Source organism: Theropithecus gelada, chromosome 16, assembly GCF_003255815.1.
Source record: "Theropithecus gelada isolate Dixy chromosome 16, Tgel_1.0, whole genome shotgun sequence".
NCBI classification, from domain to species: Eukaryota; Metazoa; Chordata; class Mammalia; order Primates; family Cercopithecidae; genus Theropithecus; species Theropithecus gelada.
The window spans coordinates 50,809,998-50,830,750 of NC_037684.1; the positions used below are offsets into that span (position 1 = coordinate 50,809,998).

The window sequence follows — 20,753 nt, forward strand, 5'->3', positions numbered from 1 at the left end:
TTGAGACGGAGTCTCGCACTGTGTCACCCAGGCTGGAGTGCAGTGGCGCGATCTCGGCTCACTGCAAGCTCCGCCTCCCAGGTTCAGGCCATTCTCCTGCCTCAGCCTCCGAGTAGCTGGGACTACAGGCGCCCGCCACCGCGCCCGGCTAGTTTTTTGTATTTTTTTAGTAGAGACGGGGTTTCACCATGTTAGCCAGGATGGTCTCGATCTCCTGACCTCGTGATCCGCCCGCCTCGGCCTCCCAAAGTGCTGGGATTACAGGCTTGAGCCACCGCGCCCGGCCAGCAGTTTTTATTTGTTTTGCTTGTTTGTTTTATTTGTGTTTTGCTTGTTTTGAGCAGTTTTTCTTTTTGTTTGTTTGTTTATTTTGCTTTTCTGTTGCCCAGGCTGGAGTGTAGTGGCATGATCTCTGCTCACTGCCACCTCTGTCTCCTGGGTTCAAGCCATTCTCACGCCTCAGCCTCCTGAGTAGCTGCGACTACAGGCAGGTGCCACCACACCCGGCTAATTTTTGTATTTTTAGTAGGGATGGGGTTTTACCATGTTGGCCAGGCTGTTCTTCAACTCCTGACCTCAAGTGATCCGGCCACCTCGGCCTTCCAAAGTGCTGGGATGACAGGCGTGAACCGCTGTGCCCGGCCTAGGCCTGAACACTTTTATGCTGGGTTTGATGAAGAGTGGAAAGTCGTGGGAACCCGTGACAGAGCAACAAAAGATGAGCTGACCAGTGAGCCCGGCGGGGGGAGGTCTCGGCAAGGCCTGTGTACCGGGGCCCCTCTCCGATCCTCCATCTCTGGAGATGAGGCTGTTCGTTTCCCCTGGGTGTAGGGAGGGCACCTCTTACATGAGGGGCTTATGATCTACTTCGGAGAAGGGGCAGCCAGCGAGTCCTTCTTGGACCTGCCATTTCTTAAATTCCTTCAGCTGAAAATATTCACTGTGCCAAGGCACTGTATCTTGGAGTGTGCCTTCCAAACCCTTCCACTGATCGGGTGAGGCTCACCCCCATCAGAGCACGCAATCTGCTTTCCCCGGGCTCCTGATTGCACCCTTTTCCCGTTTGCCCCGAGAACACTCACCAACAGTGCTTGTGGCTGCAGCATTCACCCCGAGATAACTTGGCTGGGAAGTAGCTTGCTTTTATTATTGTTTTCACATCACTCTAGTATATTGACTTCGGAAACAGAAGACATCATTCTGTTTATAGCATATTCCATTCTTAGTAGTGGTATTTCCATAGAAAAAAAAAAAATGGTAATTCTCAGCCGGGTGTGGTGGCTCATGCCTGTAATCCTAGCACTTGGGAAGGCTGAGGCAGGCCGATCACCTGAGGCCAGGAGTTGGACACCAGCCTGGCCAACATGGTGAAATCCTGTCTCTACTAAAAATACAAAAATTAGCCGGGCGTGGTGGCAGGTGCCTGTAATCCCAGCTATTTGGGAGGCTGACGTAGAATTGCTTGAACCCGGGAGGCAGAGGTTGCAGTGAGCCAAGATCGTGCCATTGCATTCCAGCCTGGACGACAGAGCAAGATTCAATCAAAAAAAAAAAAAAAAAAATAGTAATTCTCGTCACTGAAAATGTCAAATCCTAGAGATCACAGCATTCCTATGAGTGATATTAACATTGTTCTTCATCAGTTGTTGGCTGAAGATTCATTTGATGAATCCGATTTTTCCAGAATAGATGACTCAGATGATCCTGTTGTTTTGCTTAGAAATAACTGCGGGAACAATTAAAAAATTTTTTCTTTTTAAATTTTTTTGTTTTTTGAGATGGATTATCTCTCTGTAGCCCAGGCTGGAGGGCAGTGGCACAATCTCGGCTTACTGCAGCCTCTACCTCCCGGGTTCAAGTGATTCTCATCTCAGCCTCCCGAGTTTAGCTGGGATTACAAGGTGCCTGCCACCACACCTGCCTAATTTTTTGTATTTTTAGTAGAGACGGTGTTTCACCAGGTTAACAAGGCTGGTCTCAAACTCCTGACCTCAAGTGATCCGCCCATGTCGGCTTCCCAAAGTGCAGGGATTACAGGCATGAGCTACCGCACCTGTCCGGTTTTTATATTTAATTTTCACATAGAACATCAGTCAGATTTGCTTCAGCCTCAAAGAGCATGTTTATGTAAAATTAAGTGAGTGCTGGGAGTGAGCTGATACTTTTCTTTTCCTAAAAGGTAAAGAGTTAAATATTAAACTCATCCAAAAATACCCTCGCAGACACACTCAGAATAGTGTTTGACCAAATAGCTAGGTGCCCCATAGCCCAGTCCAATTAACACAGAAAATTAACCATCACAGTTACACAGCCATCGCCATTAATCCCAGCACGTTTCATCATCCCCGAAAGAGACCCTGTCGCCATTAGCCATTCCCCGTTCCCAACTCCGGACTCTCCGCCCCTAGCCACCGCTCATCTGCTTTCGTCTCTATGAATTTACCTGTTCTAGATAGTTTGTATAAATGGAATCCTACAATATGTGACCTTGATGTCTGGCTCCTTTCACTTGGTAGAATGTTTTCAAGGCTCATCCACATTGTAGCAGGTGCTGGTGCTTCATTCTTTTTCATGGCTGAATAATATTCCATCGTGGATAGACCACACTGCGTATCTCTTCATCTGCTGATGGACATTTGGGTTGTTTCTACTTGGCTGTTGTGAAGAGTTCTGCAGTGAGTGCCGGTCTACAGGTTTTTGTGTGAACATGTTTTTCATTTCTCTTGGGTAATTACAGGGTCATGTGGTTTAGCCAACCAGCCTTTAAGCCGTGTGTCTGCTGAGGGACCCAGGCCCGGTGGGGGTGCATTGCTGTGCTTGGCCAGCCAGGTGCTGCAAGTCCGTGTCACAGCCATTTCTCTGTACTGTGCTCTGAGGTTGCTCTCACAGGCGTCGGGCACTGTGAGCCCCAGGAGGCCAAGGCCCCCTTTGTTTCATCTTGAGTCCATGCCTCGCTCCATGAACTGGGATGAGTGGACAATGAATCAGCACAGGGACGGGTGTGGCTGGGGATGCACAATGGCCCCGGCGGCCTGCAGCTGGGTCCTGGCTGCTGACTTCCAGTTTCCTTTGCCTGTTGGAACCCAGAACAAGTCAGAAAGGGGAAATGCAAGGTTCGCGTGTCTTTTCTGTGGTATATTGGCAGGCCTGGGTGGGTGAGCTGCTTGCAGCTAGTTGCAGCGTGAGAGAGGAAGTGGGAGGGGAGGGAGAGGGTGAGTTTGGTGTAACTCACCCCTGGTAGGGGGCTGGGCTGAGGCTGGGGGAAGTGACTTTTATTTTTCTGAGAGGATTCTTCCCTGGGACCAACTTCAAAGCTGGGTTGACAGGACCTTCCTGGGGGAGGATGGAAGTGCTGGGGGCCCCAGGTGAGGGTGGCCACAGGTCTCCCAGGGCCACCGTCTTGGGGAATCAATGTGTTACCGTGTTTCTGGACTGTTACACACACACACGCGCGCGCGCGCGCACACACACACACACACACACACACACGAGTAAACTGTAACACAAATGTGTACCCGTTAAAGTGCCTACTTTAAACCACCACATGACCTGTAAAACGAAGGCCCTGGCCCTGGCCCGCATCTGGGTACCCACTCCCCAGCCAGCCGGTGGGCAGTTGGTGCTGCAGTCTGTTACCATCCCTCAGGGACACAGCCGAGGAGCCCAGCTGGCTTGGAAGGCCCAGTGGATGCAACCTCTGGAAAACGGTCAGGCTCCGGCCAGGCCCCTTCCCCCTCCCAGCCTTGGGAGAAATTACCATATGAATGTAGCTTCTTCCCGGAGTTCGGGCTGGAAGGGGCCTGGGAGGGGACAGGCTCCCACCCTAGGAGCTTCCAGGTTCCGGCTGCCGCCCGTGTTGGCTGCGTGAGCGTGAGCGAGCCAGGGGTCACTACTAGGTGGAGGGAGGAAGCCGGCATTTCTTCCTGGAGATCACCGTTGGAGTTCCACAGTAGGTCAACCCCAGGCCCTGGGTCCTCGGGAGGAGGAGAAAGAAGAGAAGCAGGAAGTATGGAGGGTGGGCCGGGACCAGAAGGGACACAGGACTGGGGCAGTGTGGGAGACCCTGGGGGCTCCGTCATTTAACCAGCTAACATCACAGTGTTCATAAGAACACACTATTACTGCGGTTTTATTACTTTGCTCTGATTTCAAAAGGCACAACTGATTACTTTAGAGAACGGAGAATCTAAAGAAGGCCTCACAGGAGAGGGTCAGTTGCGATCAGGTAAATGTGAGCCGTTTATAAACTGTAGAGTGCGGAGCACCGGTCAGCCCTGGGGTCAGTGTTCCTTTGATGCTCAGCTTGGCCTCTGTACCTTTTAGTGCTCGGCGGAGCTCTGTGGGGGTCAGGGCTGGGTCTGGTACATTCGGGACTTCTACCAAGGCCCTGGCAGTGTCTCAGTTACTAAATCCAGTTTGCCAGTTACTAAATCCGCTTAGCCAGTTCCCGAATCACTCTTCTGTTGGGGCCGGCCATGTCGCGTCAGGCTTTTCATGCAGGACTGCAGGTGGATAGACGCTGGGACCAAGTCATCCTTGGGCCACAAGATGTCTGAGCCTCTGCTGGTGTCTGGGAAGATGCTAGCCTTCCGTGGCATGTGTGCCACACAGTGCTTGGTGACCAGCGGCCTCTAAGGGACGCCCCTGCCTCAGTGTGGGGACTGGCCTGGCCAGGGTCTCCGTGTCTGGTTGGAGCCAGGCATAGGCTCAGGTGTTCTGGCTGGAGGCCCCCTGCCCACGGGCTCTACTTGTCCTGTGTCCCTGGTCCTTACTGTGTCTTCTGTGTTCCTAGGAGAGCCCCCAGGGGTCCTGAGCCCAGCACTGGGGTTGGGGAATGGGCGGGGAAGTGGGTGGGGATTAGAGTCCCTGGCTGGAGAACAGCCAGGCCCCAAGTCCCCACCCCACTCCCCTCCCCACCGGGCGCCTCATCCCACACTGACCATTTCCTGAACAAAATTTCCTGAACCGGCCTCCCACCCTGGCTGTCCCAGGAAGCTCATCCATCCTTCCGCCTTAATGCTTTGTGACTCCAGAAGGACGATGGAAGCCGGAAATCATGAGCCTCTCATTCATACGTGGCCACACACCAAAGCCGCGGGAACGCCGTGGGAAAGGACTCTGGCCAGCACGGCCGGCACAGAGGGAGTTGTTGCCAGGGTAGACGAGTGGTGTTACCGGGGTAGACGGGAGCCGTGGCTGCCCCCATGCTGGTCTGGGAGAGAGGAGGGCCCGGACGAAAGGGCAGCAGGCTGGCCATTCATTCATTCATTTATTCACTCATTCACAGCATCTTACTGGGTGCTTCGGACGTGTAAGGTTTTGTGGGCAGTGAATGCGACAGACCCCAGACAGCAATCTGAGGGCCACGTGTGTAAGAACTGAGGGACCCAGTGTAGATGAGCTATCCTGGGAAAACAAGAGGGAGTTCTAGGAACAGCATGGAGAAAGGATGGCCCCAGCAGGGAGGACCTCTGTGGGTAGCCTCGTTGGAAGAGCTGAAAGGCAGCCAGGGAGGCTGTGCGTGGATGGAAGCTGAAGAGTAGGTTAGGGGAGTGTGTTTTGTTAACAAAGACTTCAAGCATTTACTGACCAGGCACAACACTATGTGCTTCATAAATAAATATCTCATTTGATCCCCAGCATTCTTATGAGACAGATGTTATCATCCCATTTCACTTGTAATAACATTGAGGTGTAGAGTGTTGAAGTTACTTGCTCAGGGTCACACCGCACGTCGGTGGTAGGACAGGATTCTGGAGCCACAGGAATATGGTTTATCCCAGGTGCAATGGAAACCGGTCACGGCTTCATGGAGGGAAATGATCAGATTAATAAATTTTACACAGGCCTCCTGCCGCTTTGAGGAGGAGGGATTGGGGTAGGGACAGTTAATGGTGGTAGCTTAGATTGCAGGCGGCTGTGAGATGTGTTGGGTTAACATTGATGGAAGTTTGGGATGGATGAGTGGATTTGGAGTAATGGAAATGGAGGGCCCAGGCCCGGCCCCTAGAGATCTAGCTGCAATAGCTGTTGGCTGGAGAGGCCGTTCACTTTGATGGAGGATGGGGTGGGAGGCAGGTGGGATGGGAGCTCCAGAGTTCAGCCTGGGGCACGGTTGTTTGGTTCAAGGTGTCTTCAGATGTCGGGGCTTGACAGTGGCAGTGGCTGCAGATAGCCAGGACCCAGCAGAGGGCCTGGCACAGTGGGGCCCAGGGACACGTCTTTGAGTCAGGCTGGCAGTCAAGTGTGAATCTGGACAAAGAAGGTGGCATTGTTGGCATTGAATGTCCAGGGGCTGGGTGAAGTCAGCTAGACTCCGCGGGTGAGGGTGGAGGAGGAGCCAGCAGAGGCTGAAAGAATCGCCAGAGACTGGAGGAAGGTCAGCAGAACCATGCACAGAAGCCTGGAGAAGATTTGGGGAGAAGAAGGGCTGGGTGGTCGTCATTCCCTGCAGCTCGGAGGCAAGGGTGACCCCTGTGTGTTTCATTCTTCAGAGGACTGGTGGCTCCGTCTAGTCAGAACCCCAAGTCCAGAGGTGCATCTGAGCTTCATGCCACAGTGCAGGCAGCAGGGGCCACAGTGCAGGCCCGCGGGATCACAGTACGCCTGCTGCTTCCTGGTGTCTCATACCCTGAGCTCAGGGTTGCTTGGATGCCCTGTGCAGCATCCCCCAAGGCAGTGTTCCAGAGAGGATGAAAGTGACTGTCTCGAGGTGTGACCAGGTAGTGGTCTACGCACACTGCTTTTTCCTGGGGAGAGTCTGGGATGAAAGGGTATGTGTGTGTTTCTGAGACTCCTTGGATAGGCAACATCCACCTATCCACCCATCTTTCCACCTACCTGTCTTTCCAGCCACCCACCCATCCAACCACCCACTCATCCACTCACCCACCCATCCACTCATCCACCCATCTGTCTATCCACCCATCCACTCATCCACCTATCCACTCATTCACTCTTCCACCTATCCACTCATTCACCCATCTATCCATCCACTCATCCATCCATCCATCCACTCATCCACCTATCCACCCATCCACTCATCCACCCATCTACTCATCCACCCATCCACTCATTCACCCATCTATCCATCCACTCATCCACCCACCCATCCACTCATCATCCATTCACTCACCTACCCATCCACCCATCCACTCATCTATCCATCCACTCACCCACCCATCCACTCACCCATCCATCTACCCATCCACTCACCCATCCATCTACCCATCCACTCATCCATCCATCCACTCACCCACCCATCCATTCACCCATCCATCTACCCATCCACTCATCCACCCATCTACCCATCCACTCATCCACCCATCCACTCGTCTACTCATCCACCCATCCACCAATTCACTCATCCACCCATCTACTCATCCATCCATCCATCCACTCATCCACTCATCCATCCATCTACTCATCCACCCAACCATCCAGTCATTCATCCATTTGCTCATTCATCCACCCACCCATCCATTCACCTGCCTGTTCATCCACCTACCCATCCATTCATCCATCTGTCCATCCACCCACCCACCCACTCACCCATTCATACACCCATACACCCATCCATTCATCCAACCAACCATCCCCATCCTTACTTCAGAAAGCATTTGAAGTTGCTGGGGTGTGCACTTGGAAAATGCGTCATAAGCTTTCATAAGGCCTCTCTTCGGCTTCCTCACTTCTTTGATTGGTCTTTCTTTCGGACATGCAGGATTCTGAGCAGCTCTTCTGGGAGGTGGGTGCAGTCCAGGTAGGCTGCCTGCAAAGCTAGGACCGAGGGAGCCACATCCAAGGCCTTGTGGGTTCCCAAGGCAATGGCACTGTGGGCCCACTGCTTCCAGACCTCCTCAACTCCCAGGCTCCTGAGCAGGAGGACTCCTGGGGCAGGGCCTGGAGATGGGGAGAGAAAACAACTCCAATCTCCCAACTCTCATCAGCCCAGGTGGGTGCTACATGGATTGGGGGCACCTGGAGCAGCTGGCCCCTTCACCGCTTTCCCGCACCTTCCCAGCCCCTCTGGCTATAATCAGACAGTTGTGTGCGTCTTTCTCCCTCCTGAAGGAGTCATTTAGTCAGGCTCCTCCTCATGGCCCAGGAATGTGCCCCTCCCTGCCTGTCCCCCACCCCCAAGCAGGCCCTGCCTCCAGCCAGCCCCCTGCTCTCTCTGAAGGGCCTGGGCATGGGGCAGCCTCTGCAGCATCCTCAGGGCCTGATCTGCACAGCAGAAGGGAATTAGGGGAAAGCTTTTTTTTTCTACCCAGTTCCTGGCAGGGAGCCACCCTGTTGCACCCCAGAGACCCTTGTCTACGTTTTGTTATTTCAGATGATTTCATAAGTTGGGGGAGGTGGAACCCCAGACCCCCCAGCCCCTGTTGTTGCCTCACTGCCAAGCTCTGCTGTGTATCTGCTGACAGGCCTGCTGATAGCAGAAGGGGCTGGAGAGAGGGAGGCTCTGGGCCCTGCCCTCCCCCACCCCTGCTTAGGGGACATCCCTGATAAGAGGAAATTCCAGCCTGTGACAGATGGCCAGTGTCCACCCACCCACGGGGGAACTTTTCTTTCTCTTTTTAAGTTTGCAGATTTGCCAAGAACTAATGGAATCTCTGTGGTTGGCTGGCCACTGTGGATATGGCCAGAGGGCTGGCACAGGCTGGATCTTGGGGTTGCTTTGGGGTAGGGGCCGCTCCTGCTAGAAGGTTCCCTGGGGTGGGGGAGGCATCAGGGCCATTCCCTGATCCTCCCTTTGCAGTGGATCCACTTCAGGGGCGGGGGCAAGGCAAGAGGGCAGCGGAAAACAGAATATAAAATAGCACCCCCCACACACCACACCAGAAGTCAGAGGATTCATCTTTGGCCTGCCCTCCCTGCAGCCTGAGTTCTGAGAGTGGCTCTTTAGGAAGTGAATGGCGATGGTTTGCAGGTCAGAGCTTGCTCTGGCCCAAGATTGATGTCTCAATAGGCCATGGAGCCTGGGTGAAAAAACTCAGGCTAGGGAGGTGGCGGGTTGCAAATGAAAGAACAGAGGAGGGCCTCTTCCAGAAAGGGGCGGGTGGTGTGGGGAGCCCTTGGACCTTGTCCAAATTTGACTTTACCGACTGGGGCCAATTGAAACCGTGCTGGCAGAAAGGCAGAGCTGCTTGAGATTCCTTCCTCCACAATAGAGGAGAGGTTTGCTTGAAAAGGTTTGGCGAGGGAAAAGCTGGAGGAACCTTGGCCGGCATTAAAAGTGGGGACCCCTGCCCCCCTGCCTTGGGGGCGCCTGGGGCCCCTGAATGAATGAAAGAGGAGGCTAGATAGAGACAGACTCACACCACCTGTCCTTTCCAGGTCCTGCAAAGGAGCACACAGGGTTCTTGTTGGCTCTTCCACCTTGTCGCTCCCCAAGAAGGAGAGAGCACTGACGGGAACCGTAAAGCTGTGGCTTTGTTTAAGCCCCATCGTGGAAACCGGAAAGAGCTCCAGCTCGGAGAAAAATGCAGCTCTTTGCCTTTGCAAATCCGTGTCTTTCTCTGGGAGGCCAGAGCCATTGTGCTCAATTTCTAAGCAGGATTTCAGAGTTTCTCAGGAGGGGAAGGCAGAGTCTCAGATTTCCGGCATCCCAGGTCCTAAGCAGACTTTGAGGAGACGCTTCTTGCCCCATACAAAGTGTGAAGTGTAATTGGATTTGGAGTTAGTTAACAAATTAGATGAGCTGTGTGCATTTTAAAAATTCAGTCCTTGATCCCCCACCCACACACTTTTGCACAATTTGGTCATTTATATTCAGTGTTTCCATCTTTAGAAGAGAACAGGAAGTCCCCAGTGACATTTATGGAGTGTTTGTAGTAGCTTGGGTAGGTTAATAGGAACACAATGCAGTGAAAAGCGGAGTTGAGATGGGAAAATATCCTGTTTTCACCCCAGGGATGACATTCCTCAACGTCTCTGTCCACCCCCTCTGGAGTCCACTGTCCGTGAACAGCAACTTGTTCTCACTTGGGGGCTCTTCCTGCTGGAGCTCAGGGATGGAGGCCAGCTGGCCTCAGTCATCTCCTCTTACCTCTTTGTTTCTCAGACTAATCTTCTACCTTGAATAATTTTTTAAACCTGCCTTCCCTCTTCTCTAGCTGTAGAACCCAGAACTTTGTGTGTGTGGTCGAAAGTTTAGAGAGTGCTGAAGGTAATGCTGAGATAACCCTATTAAATTCTGTAAGTTCTCATCACACCAAGTTCTTTTTTTTATTCTCATTTTATTTCATTTTATAGGGATGGGGTCTCGCTACATTGCCCGGGCTGGTGTTGAACTCCTGGGCTCAAACGATCCTCCCACCTCAGCCTCCCAGAGTGCCAAGTTATTGTTTTTAATTGGGATCCACTGGCCTAGGGATTCTTTGATGAACCCTCCAAAATGCCTGCATGTCTGTCTGTCTGTCTTCAATGTATACTTTTCTAGGGAGAGTCTTTACTTTTCACCAGATTCTAAAAGAGGTTTGTGGCACACACATGTCCTGTACTACTGTACAGGACAATTCAGATTGTAAATTCCTTACATGTTAAAGACTGCTTCAGATCTGCCCGGAAGTCTTTGCTAATAAACATTTAAATAAATGAACTTGAAATTCCCATGTGCCACCGCTGTTTTCATTCTGACTGTTCTCAAGCCTGTAGTGTCATCTGTTTGTTACTGTGAAGTAGACACTCAATAAATACTTGTCAAATGAAATCAGGGTTGTGGTCTTGGTCCACTGGAACCCCGGGATCATCATCTACCATTATTGTCTATAGTTTCTTTACCATCTTGTTCCAGAGCAGTTCTTTCTCTGAGGTCTGCCCACCTCTGCACGTGTATCCAGTTTCCAGCCCTGTTGCCTTATCATTCTCTTTCCTTTACCTGCATTTCCTGAACTATTCATAGTTAACAATAGCTTCTCCCTCAACCCACTCACTCATACCTGAAGTGAGAAGTCATCGTTGAGGCCTCTGTAGATTTTGTCAGCCCAACCTGGGGCGGCCTTCTAGAGGTGGAGTTTTCAGATGAGGGATGGACATTTTGGTGTCTGCTGGGTAGATTCACCTGGGAGCATTGGCAGGGGCCCCGGGGCAGCTCTGTCTCTTCATTTTGGCTGTGGGACCCCTGGTGCACTAGGGTTTCTCAAGTAAGCATCTGTGTCCTGGGAGAGTCATAGGCCTGAGAGGGCCCCTGGAATCTGGGACCCCCAGCCCGGCCCAGTAGCTGGTACGATCACCTTTCTTGCAAGGAAGTTATGGAAACTAAACCGCTCATGGGCTTTGATAGGCCTGGAGTGGCTCTAAGCCCTGGGAAGAGCCCTGGCAACTTTCCCCCACTGGCGGGTGGAATCTTCTCCTGGCAGTTCAGGGCTCTGCCTCCAACTCCCTGGGGGAGAGCAACTGAGGGAGGAGCTGGAGGCCAAGGCCTAGTGCTGAGCTGCCCACACCACAGTTGGCACCTTCTGGGTCCTGGCTGCAGGAACCCTATACTTCTCCAGCCTTTCCATGGTGCCCAAAGACCTGGCCTCGGGAGGGGGTCAGCAGCCTGGGGCTCACCTACCTGGCTTCAAATCCTGGCTCTACCGCTTACTCGCTTTGCGACCCTCATGATTGACAAAAGTCCTCTTGGCCTGTTTCCTTATCTGTGAAATGGGACGGTATCAGTGACTACTTTATAGGAATGTGTGATGATCCATGAGTTATAATAATTCCTGAGCAGCATTTAGAGTAACACCTGGGGCTGGGTGCCGTGGCTTATGTCTATAATCCCAGCACTTTGGAAGACCAAGGTGGGAGGATCGCTTGAGGCCAGGAGTTCGAAACCAGCCTGACCAACGTTAGTGAGACCCACTCTCTAAAAAAAAATTAGAGTAACGCCTGGCACAGAGAGCCCCAGTAAACCTCAACAGCTCTGATGAGCTTTGCTTCTTCATTTGTTCATATTCATTCACCAGACTTTTTGCTGGGGCTTTGCCGTGAGCCCTACAGTGCTCTGAAGAAAGCCGGGCCGGAGTGAGCGTGATTGATGGATGAGGTGTCTGGCTTCACAAACCCTACGTGGGGGGGTCATGGTGAGAGGAAACCGCACACATCATTATTCAGTTACCATCGTGGGGAGACTGCCTGGACGCAGAGGGCAGGCTCTGTGTGGGAGCAAGGAGGGTAAGCCCTGGTTGCGAGGCAGGGCTTCCCCAGGATTCAGCAGGGATCTGAAGGACTTTGCAGGCACCCAGGGAGGTAGGAGAGGAAGAGGGAGCAGCCCTGGCTGGACCCTGTCCCCCTAGCATTGCCTGCATCAGGGACTCACTCACCTTTAAGAAGCCCCTTTGTGGGGGACAGGGAGCATCTGTTAATTTATAGGACCTGAAGTCCTCCAGGAGCTCAAGGGTTCTGGGAAGGCCTGCAGGTGGCGGTAGGGCTGCCGCAGGAGTGGTGGCCCCAGGGTCTGGATTCCGGGGAGCCTGTAGAGGGAGGGCAGCTTGAGGCTGCTCCTGTGTGTGTTGTTATGAGGCAAAGTAAGGAGAGTGCTGGGCCCACGCTGGGCCGGGGTGGATGGAGGCAAGGAAGTGTTCCCGAGGGCAAGGGCACCAGCTGCAGTTGCCGGCAGCTTTCTCCTGGACACGGGCCTGGAAGACTGACAGGGTGTGGTGAGTGCCACTGGCTCCACTGCTGTGGCCTGGTCAGTGGCTTCACAGGCCTCCGTGGGCAGGAGGAGGATGACCTTGCATTCGGCTTGGCCACCATTGGCAGTGACTGACGAGGTGTGTGGGGATGTGGCCATTTCAGTCCATGCTCTGAGAGCCAGGCGTGGGTTGGATTTGGGGAAGATGGGAATGGCATTGACTTGACTTCAGAGCTTTGTCCTGGGGTGCAGGCCCGGCTGTGACATGGGTACCAGGTGGCTGTCCCCTGAAGCTGGGAACAGCATTGGGCCGTGGCTCAGGGTCCCTTGCCCCAGCAACACCATCTCTGCATTTGGCCAGCAAGGCTGATGGGACATGTGTGGACATTTCTGGGTCGTAGACCAGGCAGCATGACACACAGGGAGGGGTGGGCAGAGAAGGGCGGCCCCTGGGTCTTGGTTTCCAAGTCGGGCTTTGCAAGCCTGCTGTGTCAAGCCTCTCCCTCGGCACCGGGCCAGGTGGGCCAAGGTCAGCCCTGGGGCTGTGATGAATGTGAGTGCCTCTAAAGTGTGCCACATCCAATAGCTGCCTCCTCTCTGGGCACTGTCTCCCAGCCAGATATCCTACAGCCCCCATTCCAGCCACAGACAGTGATCTGATTCCCTCATCCTTGGCAGGCCCCTGCGCTTGTCACCAAGCGCAGACATTGGCAGAGGGTGCTGGCTCAAGGCTGAGTGGATTACAGCCCTTTCATCCCTGCCTTAGACCCACCCGCAGCTCTGGAGAAAAGATGACCCAGTGGATGCCGGCAGGGAGGAGGGAGCTGGTCCCCAAGATGGGCAGATGTAGGGGCAGTCCCCATCACAGGACCAGTGACCCACTGCCACCAGTGCCAGTGAATGGCAGAGGGGCCCTGGCACAAGGCCTGGGTTCAGAATGGGAACGTGCAGAAAAACCGTCAAGGTCTCCTGCCACCTCACACCTCCGGCTGGCTGCCACCCCAGAAACGTCCTTGCTGCAAGAAGATGGGGGGCTTGTCTGATGGGAGGCTTGTCTGGGGCACAGTCTGGCAACACCAACTTGAGGAACTCAGGCCTAAGTGTTGGCATCTGGGCCTCAACTGTCCTCTGGGCTGTAAAGCTGGCTCCTGGGCACTTGTGGAAAACATTGGACTCTTTATTTTATTTTACTTTACGTTCTGGGATACACGTGCAGAACGCGCAGGTTTGTTACATAGGAATACATGTGCCATGGCGGTTTGTTGCACCCACTGGACTCTTCAATCCATCTCTACTAGAAAGACTGCCTTCTTTCCCTCCTTCCCTCCCTCCCTCCTCCCCTCCCTTTTTTCCTTCCTTCCCTCCTTCCTTTCCCCTCCCTCCCTCCCTTCTTTCCCTTCCTCTCCCTTCCTCATGGGGATATAATTTCCATATTACACCATCCGCCAATTCAGAAAGCACAGTTGAGTGGCATTTTTTCACAGCCTTCTATAAGCATCACCTCTAATTCCAGAATGTTTTCCTCACCCCGAAAGGAAACGCCATCCTCGGTCCACAGTCACTCCCCTTCCCCCAGCCCCTGGAAGTCACCAGTCTGCTCTTTGTCCCTATAGATGTACTTACTCTGAACGTTTCATATAACTAGTACCATAAAAGATATGACCTTTTGTGCTTGGTTTCTTGCAGTTGGAATGTTTTCAAAGTTCATCTCTGTTGGAGCATGCTCGTGCCTTTTTATGGCTGAGTCATAGTCCACTGTGCGGACTCACCACGGTGGGTTCCTCCATGCATCTGTTGGCGGATGTGTTAGTTACTTCTGGAGCGGGTGTGTTGTGCTACCCAGGGGCTGCACTAGGAGCTGGGATATCACCGAGCAAGCCACAGCCTTGGGCACCCGGGAGCTCGCAGAGCAGGAGCTGGGAGGGAGGTCAGGAGGTGCTGGCCTGTTTCCCAGGGTGGAGAGACTTGCAAAAGGTCATTTGAAACCAGAACCAGACCCAGAGCCCCAGGCCCCTGACTCTCAGCTGTGGAGCCAGGAGGGAAGCTCTGCATTTTGCTTTGACTGTGGGGTGACCTGTCAGTTACTGTCCAAATCAGAACCTTTCTGAGAGTCAACGTGGGTAGTGGTGATAATTAGTCTGGATACCCGAAAGAATGGAAAGCAGGGACCCAGATAGATCCTTGCACACCCGTGTTGGTAGCAGGGCGAGGCCTGGAAGTGCAGTGGGGATCCCAACGGGGCAGCTGCCGTCTTGCTGGAGCCCGCGGTCTATGGAGGGGACACAGGTGTTAACCACATATCACAAGCAGGAATGTGAAATTTCAGGGTAGCCAAATTCAGTGAAGGCCTTGTGCTGGCCTGGCCACTTACAGTGGCATTTCAGGAAAAAAATCACTCTGTGGACCTCCGTTTCTCATTAGTAAAGAGTGGGTTGGACTGGAATTCTGTACCATCCAGTATAGTTGCCGTTTATGAAATGTGGCTATTTAAATTTTAAATAAAAATAAATAAAAATTCCCTTCCTCAGTTGGACTAGCTCAGTGTCCAGTGCTCAGAAGTCCCTTGTGAACACGTTGTGGCAATTCCTCAAAAAACTAAAACAAGAACCACCATACCATCCCATAATTCCACTTCTGGGTATGGATTCAAGAGAATGCACAGCGTCTTAAAGAGCTAGAGGCATTTGTACACCCACATTCATAGCGGCTCTGTTCACAGTAACCAATGGGTAGAAACAACCCGCATGTCTGTGGTCAAATGAATGGAGAGATCAAAAGTAGAGCAGGCTGGGTGCGGTGGCCCACACCTATAATCCCAGCACTTTGGGAGGCCGAGGCAGGTGGATCATCTGAGGTCAGGAGTTCGAGACCAGCCTGACCAACATGGAGAAACCCCATCTCTACTAAAAAATACAAAATTAGCCAGGCGTGGTGGCGCGTGCCTGTAATCCCAGTTACTCCAGAGGCTGAGGCAGGAGAATCGCTTGAACCCGGGAGGCAGAGGTTTCGGTGAGCCGAGATTGCGCCATTGCATTCCAGCCTGGACAACAAGAGCAAAACTCCGAATCAAAAATAAATAAATAGGCCGGGTGCGGTGGCTCAAGCCTGTAATCCCAGCACTTTGGGAGGCCGAGACAGGCGGATCACGAGGTCAGGAGATCGAGACCATCCTGGCTAACACGGCGAAACGCCGTCTCTACTAAAAAATACAAAAAAACTAGCCGGGCGAGGTGGCAGGCACCTGTAGTCCCAGCTACTCTGGAGGCTGAGGCAGGAGAATGGCGTGAACCCAGGAGGCGGAGCTTGCAGTGAGCCAAGATCGCGCCACTGCACTCCAGCCTGGGCGACAGAGTGAGACTCCGTCTCAAAAAAAAAAAAAATTAAATACATAAATAAAAAAATAAAGGGTGGAACATACAAGGAATTTGAATGAGCCATAAAGAGGAAGTTGTGATACCTGTGACAGCACGAGTGAACCTTTAGGGTATTACACTAAGTGAAATAATTTGGTCACAAAAAGGCAACCCTGTAGGATCCACTTATACAAGGTCCCTAGAGTAGTCAGATTCAGAGAAACAGCAGAATGGAGCTTGCCAGAGGCTCGGGGGATGGGGCTGGGGAGTTGTTTAATGAGGACAGTTTGTTTTACAAGATGAAAAAGTTCTGGAGATTGGTTACACAACATTGTGAATGTACTTAACACCACTGGACTGCACACTTCAAAAAAGTGACCGTGGTAAATGTTATGGCAATTAAAAGGAAAAGTCACGTGGCCAGCGGCTACCACGCTGAGCTGCGCAGGCCTTGGACAGTGTCGTGGTCACAGACAATGGAGTGGCTGGTCTTTACCATTCTTTCCAGCCGCCCGAGCACCATGGGGTCCAGGGGCCAGGCCCCTGGTGGCTTTCTGTGGAAATCAAAGTTTTAGTTCACGAAAGTGTCTCTGGGTGTGGGGTGTCTGCCTCTCCCACTTGGGGTTCCTGAAGGCAGACCCCAGAGCTCACCTGACCAGGTAGGAGAGCGAGGCGGGCTTTGGCATTGCTCTCTCTCTGTGCCTGCCTGCGGGCCAGCTGGGGCCTGCAAGGCCGCCTGTCGAGGGAGGGGTCGCAGGAATGGCTCTCACCTGTGCAGAAGGCCAGCCACTGCCCTACGTCAATGGCAAAGATGGGGCTCGGCGGTGTTTTATGATTATTTCTCAAGCAGGGCCCCTGGCGGGCAGGATGTTTGGTTTGACTTTCTGCAGAGTGCTGGTGCCTGGGGAGGGGCCCAGCTGCAGCAGAGGCCGCCCCTCTCTCGCTCTGGGCCCCAGGGGCGTTGGGGGCGAGGAAGGAGAGTTCAGGGGGCAGCACCTCCCCCCAGGCCTTGCTGGGGAGGGTTGAGGGATGCTGGGGGGAGGTGGGGGTGGGTAGGGGCTGGTCCCAGTCCCGGGCAAAATGACTCTCAGACCCACAGGCAGATGGAAGCAATTTTCGGTCACGTGGGTCGGGGCTGAACTGCTGCCCCGCAAGGCAAGGCCCCATGTCTGGCTCCAGGAAGCGGCCCCGAAGCCACATGGTCCGGGGCCAGATGCAGGCTGTGTCTTTGTTTATTTAAAGGTTCTGAAAGCCCAGGGGAGAGTATTTCTGAAAGGGGAGCAGAAGCAGGAGCAAAGCCCCAAAGGCTTCCAGGCTGCATGGCCTGGGGGTGGGGGCACGTGGGGGCACAGAAAGAGGAGATCCGGCCTCCAGGTCTGCCTGGGGGTATTGCTGTCAGCAGTGGAGCTGTGTGGACCCCCTTGGCGGTTCCCAACAAGGAATGATATTGTTCCTTTGTTCCCCCCGTTCCATAAGATAGGAATTCCTGCGCCCCGTGGAGGCTGAGAAGACAGGGAGGTGCTTGTGAGGATAAAGCAGGCCCCAGTTTCTGGCTTCCAGAGTCTTTTCCTCTCTCACCTCTGATGCCTCAGGCCTGGGGAGTCTCCCTCCGACACCCTCTGACCGCTCCAGTGAAATAGGCTGAGGGGGATGGCTGGAGGCGTCTGGGGACGGGGGGTGCAGCCAGGTGGGGGTGCTCAGTGAGCATTTTTTGAGTTCGGTTCTTGCCCAGCAAGTGGAAGGGCAGTTGAACTGAAGTCTCCCCTGGCCCCTCCTGGCCTGGAAGCCTGCCTCCCGCCTTCTGGGCAGGGTGAGGAGTGGGCGTGGGCCGCCTGCCCGTCACCGGGGATGTGCCCCCTGCAGCCTCCCACGCTGTGGCCCTGGCTCCCACGCCGGCTCCACTCCCCTGTGGCTGTCCCTGGTGGGTGCCCACCCTTCCCAGGAAAAGCCACTCCCCTCCCCGAGGGCTGGCAGGAGAGGCCCTGCCTGGGAGCACGCTGTGTGGTCCCTGTCTTAGCGCAGGATGCCTGAGGCCAGATCCTCCTTGGGAGGCAGGATGGGGCGAAAGTCTCCCGGCAGGCAGAGCAGGGCCCAAGCGGGGAGGGGGCCCAGAACAGCAGCAGCCCAGCCTGCTTGGGAGCTGAGGGCCACCAAGGGCAGCTCCTGCCTGTGGGGACTAGCGGAGGCACCGCCTCTGTGACCAGCGAGTTGTCTGCACCCACGCGCATGCACCAGTGAGTGTGGCTAGTCTGCGGTGCGCTGGGACCTGGCCCGTGTGCCCTCCAGCCAGCCCTGGTGGGAACCAGCCCCACCCTGGGAACCCCTGGAACTCCGCTGCGTGGGAGGATCCAGGTCTTTGGCAGGTGCCTTCTGGGCACCCGCCCCCAGCCCCAGGCCTCTCACCCATGTGTGGAGTCTTAACAGCAGCCAAGGCAAGGCCATCGAAGGGACCTACAGACAGAAGAGGCTTGAGTGATTTCGGGAAGTTCAGCCCCACGTGCCCCACAGACCTGAGAGTAAAACTTGGTCCTGGCCTGTGGGTGTGCAGCCCGCGGGTGCTGGCCAGGCAGACAAGATGGCCGCCTGGGTCAGTCCAGGGGGAGGCAGAGGTGGACTGGGTGCCCCCTCCCCTCCGTGCACCCAGGGGCAGCTCTGCACCCAGGTACCCGCCCTGCACCCAGCACTTTTCCTTCCCTCAGGACTACTGGCTCGTGGTATGGGATTGAACACACAACTCCATGGGGACATACGCTGGTTCTATCCCCCTTTCTTGCAAGACCATCCATGGAGACATGGGAGGTGGGGACAGATGCTGGTTCCATCCTCCTTTCTTACAAGACTGTCCATGGGGACGTGGGAGGCGGGGACAGAGGCCGGTTCTATCCCCCTTTCTTACAAGACCGTACATGGGGGCGTGGGAGGCGGGGATGGACGCCAGTTCTATCCCCTTTCTTACAAGACCGTCCATGGGGACGTGGGAGGCAGGGACAGACGCCGGTTCTATCCCCGTTTCTTACAAGACCGTCCATGGGGACATGGGAGGCGGGGACGGATGCCGGTTCTATCCCCCTTTCTTACAAGACCGTCCATGGGGACATGGGAGGCGGGGACAGACGCCGGTTCTATCCCCCTTTCTTACAAGCCCGTCCATGGGGACGTGGGAGGCAGGGACAGACGCTGGTTCTATCCCGCTTTCTTACAAGACTGTCCCTCCTGCGTCTTGGCTCCCGGGTCGGCCTCTAAGGCTTTTGAGTGGCAGCAGGTTTATCTGAGTGGAGGTGAAGGAGAGGGCCAGGTCCACCTGGGTGGCTGGAGGCCGTGTGGAGGCGGGGAGAGGAGAGCGCCCTACACCCTTGTCTGAGCAGCCCTCCAGGGTACAGAGACAGGAGTTTAGGGTCAGCCCTGCCTTAGAGCGGAGGGGGCCCCCAGGTTGGCACAACTCCTAGAAGAGGAGATGGAAAAGCCTGGCCTTGGGAGTCTGGGGATGGAGCTTTGCTGGGGAGGCAGCGTGGCTGCAGGATGGTAGCTTTTTAGAGGACACCATGGCCAGGGGCATCCACCCTGGGGAATTCTCAGGGGTCTCCTGGGCAAGTCGCTTCGCCTTTCTGAGCCTCAGTGTCTCAGTTTCTCCATCCAAGGCTGGGTGTGACATCCACCTGGCAGGTGCCTGTGTGTGAGGCCCTGTCTCGCTCTAACTCCTCTGCTCTTCCTTCCCCAGCCACTGAGACGGCTCCTAGCTGCGTTGGCGACATGGCCGACACCCCCAGAGATGCCGGGCTCAAGCAGGTGCCTGCACCACGGAACGAGAAGGCCCCGGTGGACTTCGGCTACGTGGGGATTGACTCTATCCTGGAGCAGATGCGCCGGAAGGCCATGAAGCAGGGCTTCGAGTTCAACATCATGGTGGTCGGTGAGTCCTCGCCCCGCCTGCCACTCAACCCATGCTAGAAACCAACCTCAGCCCCCAGGGCGGGTTCACAAGCCTTTGGGCTTGGTCTTCCCTTCTGTAAAACAGGGCAGCAACCCTGACCTCAAGGACAGATGGCCAGTGACATTGAGTGTGCGTGCTGCGCCTGGGAGGAGCCCACAGCCTCCAGCGGCTCCTCAGAGGGGTCTGTCCTGCACATGCAGGGCCCCTGAGATGACTTTGGGGAGCCCAGGCCAGCCTGGAGCAGGTCCTAATGAACGGTCACTGCCTCTGAGCAATGACATCAGCCTGTGCAGAGAGTTTCTGTGGCAGCTGTCCCCTCACTGTTGCTCCAGCCTGGCCCTCCAGGCTCCCCGCCGCAGCCTGGCTGGAGGCTCCCCAGCAGCCCAGCTTCAGCACCTGCCCTGGAATTGTGGCCTCATGGCTTCAACACCCCCGGTGGCCCTGGAGAACTGAAGGTCACCACGGGAGGTCGTCGATCAGTACGACCTGGGCAGGGTGAGGGGGCTGGGCTGGAATCTACAGTGGGCTGCCTCTTGTTTCCAAAGCCCCCCAGGTCCCATTCAAACCTCACAATGACCCTGTGAAGGGGGCGTCCCGTTTTCCAGGCAGACACGAGGCGCAAGGAAGGCTGCCGAGGTTCCTTAGCTCACAGGGCAGAGAACCGCAGCCACCGTTTTGACTCCCAGAACTGTGTTCTGCCCACTCCATGGGGTCCAGGGAGGGGTCTGGGGAAGTGCCCCCACCAGCTCACACCCTCAACAAAGGTGAGCTTGTGGGGTTTCTGTAAGGTGTCTGGGCACCTTTCAGGCCGGGCCTGTTTCTCCAGCTCCTGCCAGCTGTGCATGCC

The 20,753-nt window shown here is 54.7% G+C and overlaps 1 protein-coding gene across 13 annotated transcripts in view; it reads left to right on the plus strand.

Moving 5' to 3' along the window:
- Positions 1-20,753, plus strand: part of SEPT9 (septin 9) — a 215,635-nt gene that overhangs the window by 177,648 nt on the left and 17,234 nt on the right. For all 13 annotated transcript variants that reach the window (XM_025362716.1, XM_025362720.1, XM_025362721.1 and 10 more), the window contains one exon: positions 19,694-19,885. In XM_025362716.1, the coding sequence (XP_025218501.1) occupies positions 19,694-19,885 (192 nt within the window). The remainder of the gene's footprint in view (positions 1-19,693; positions 19,886-20,753) is intronic.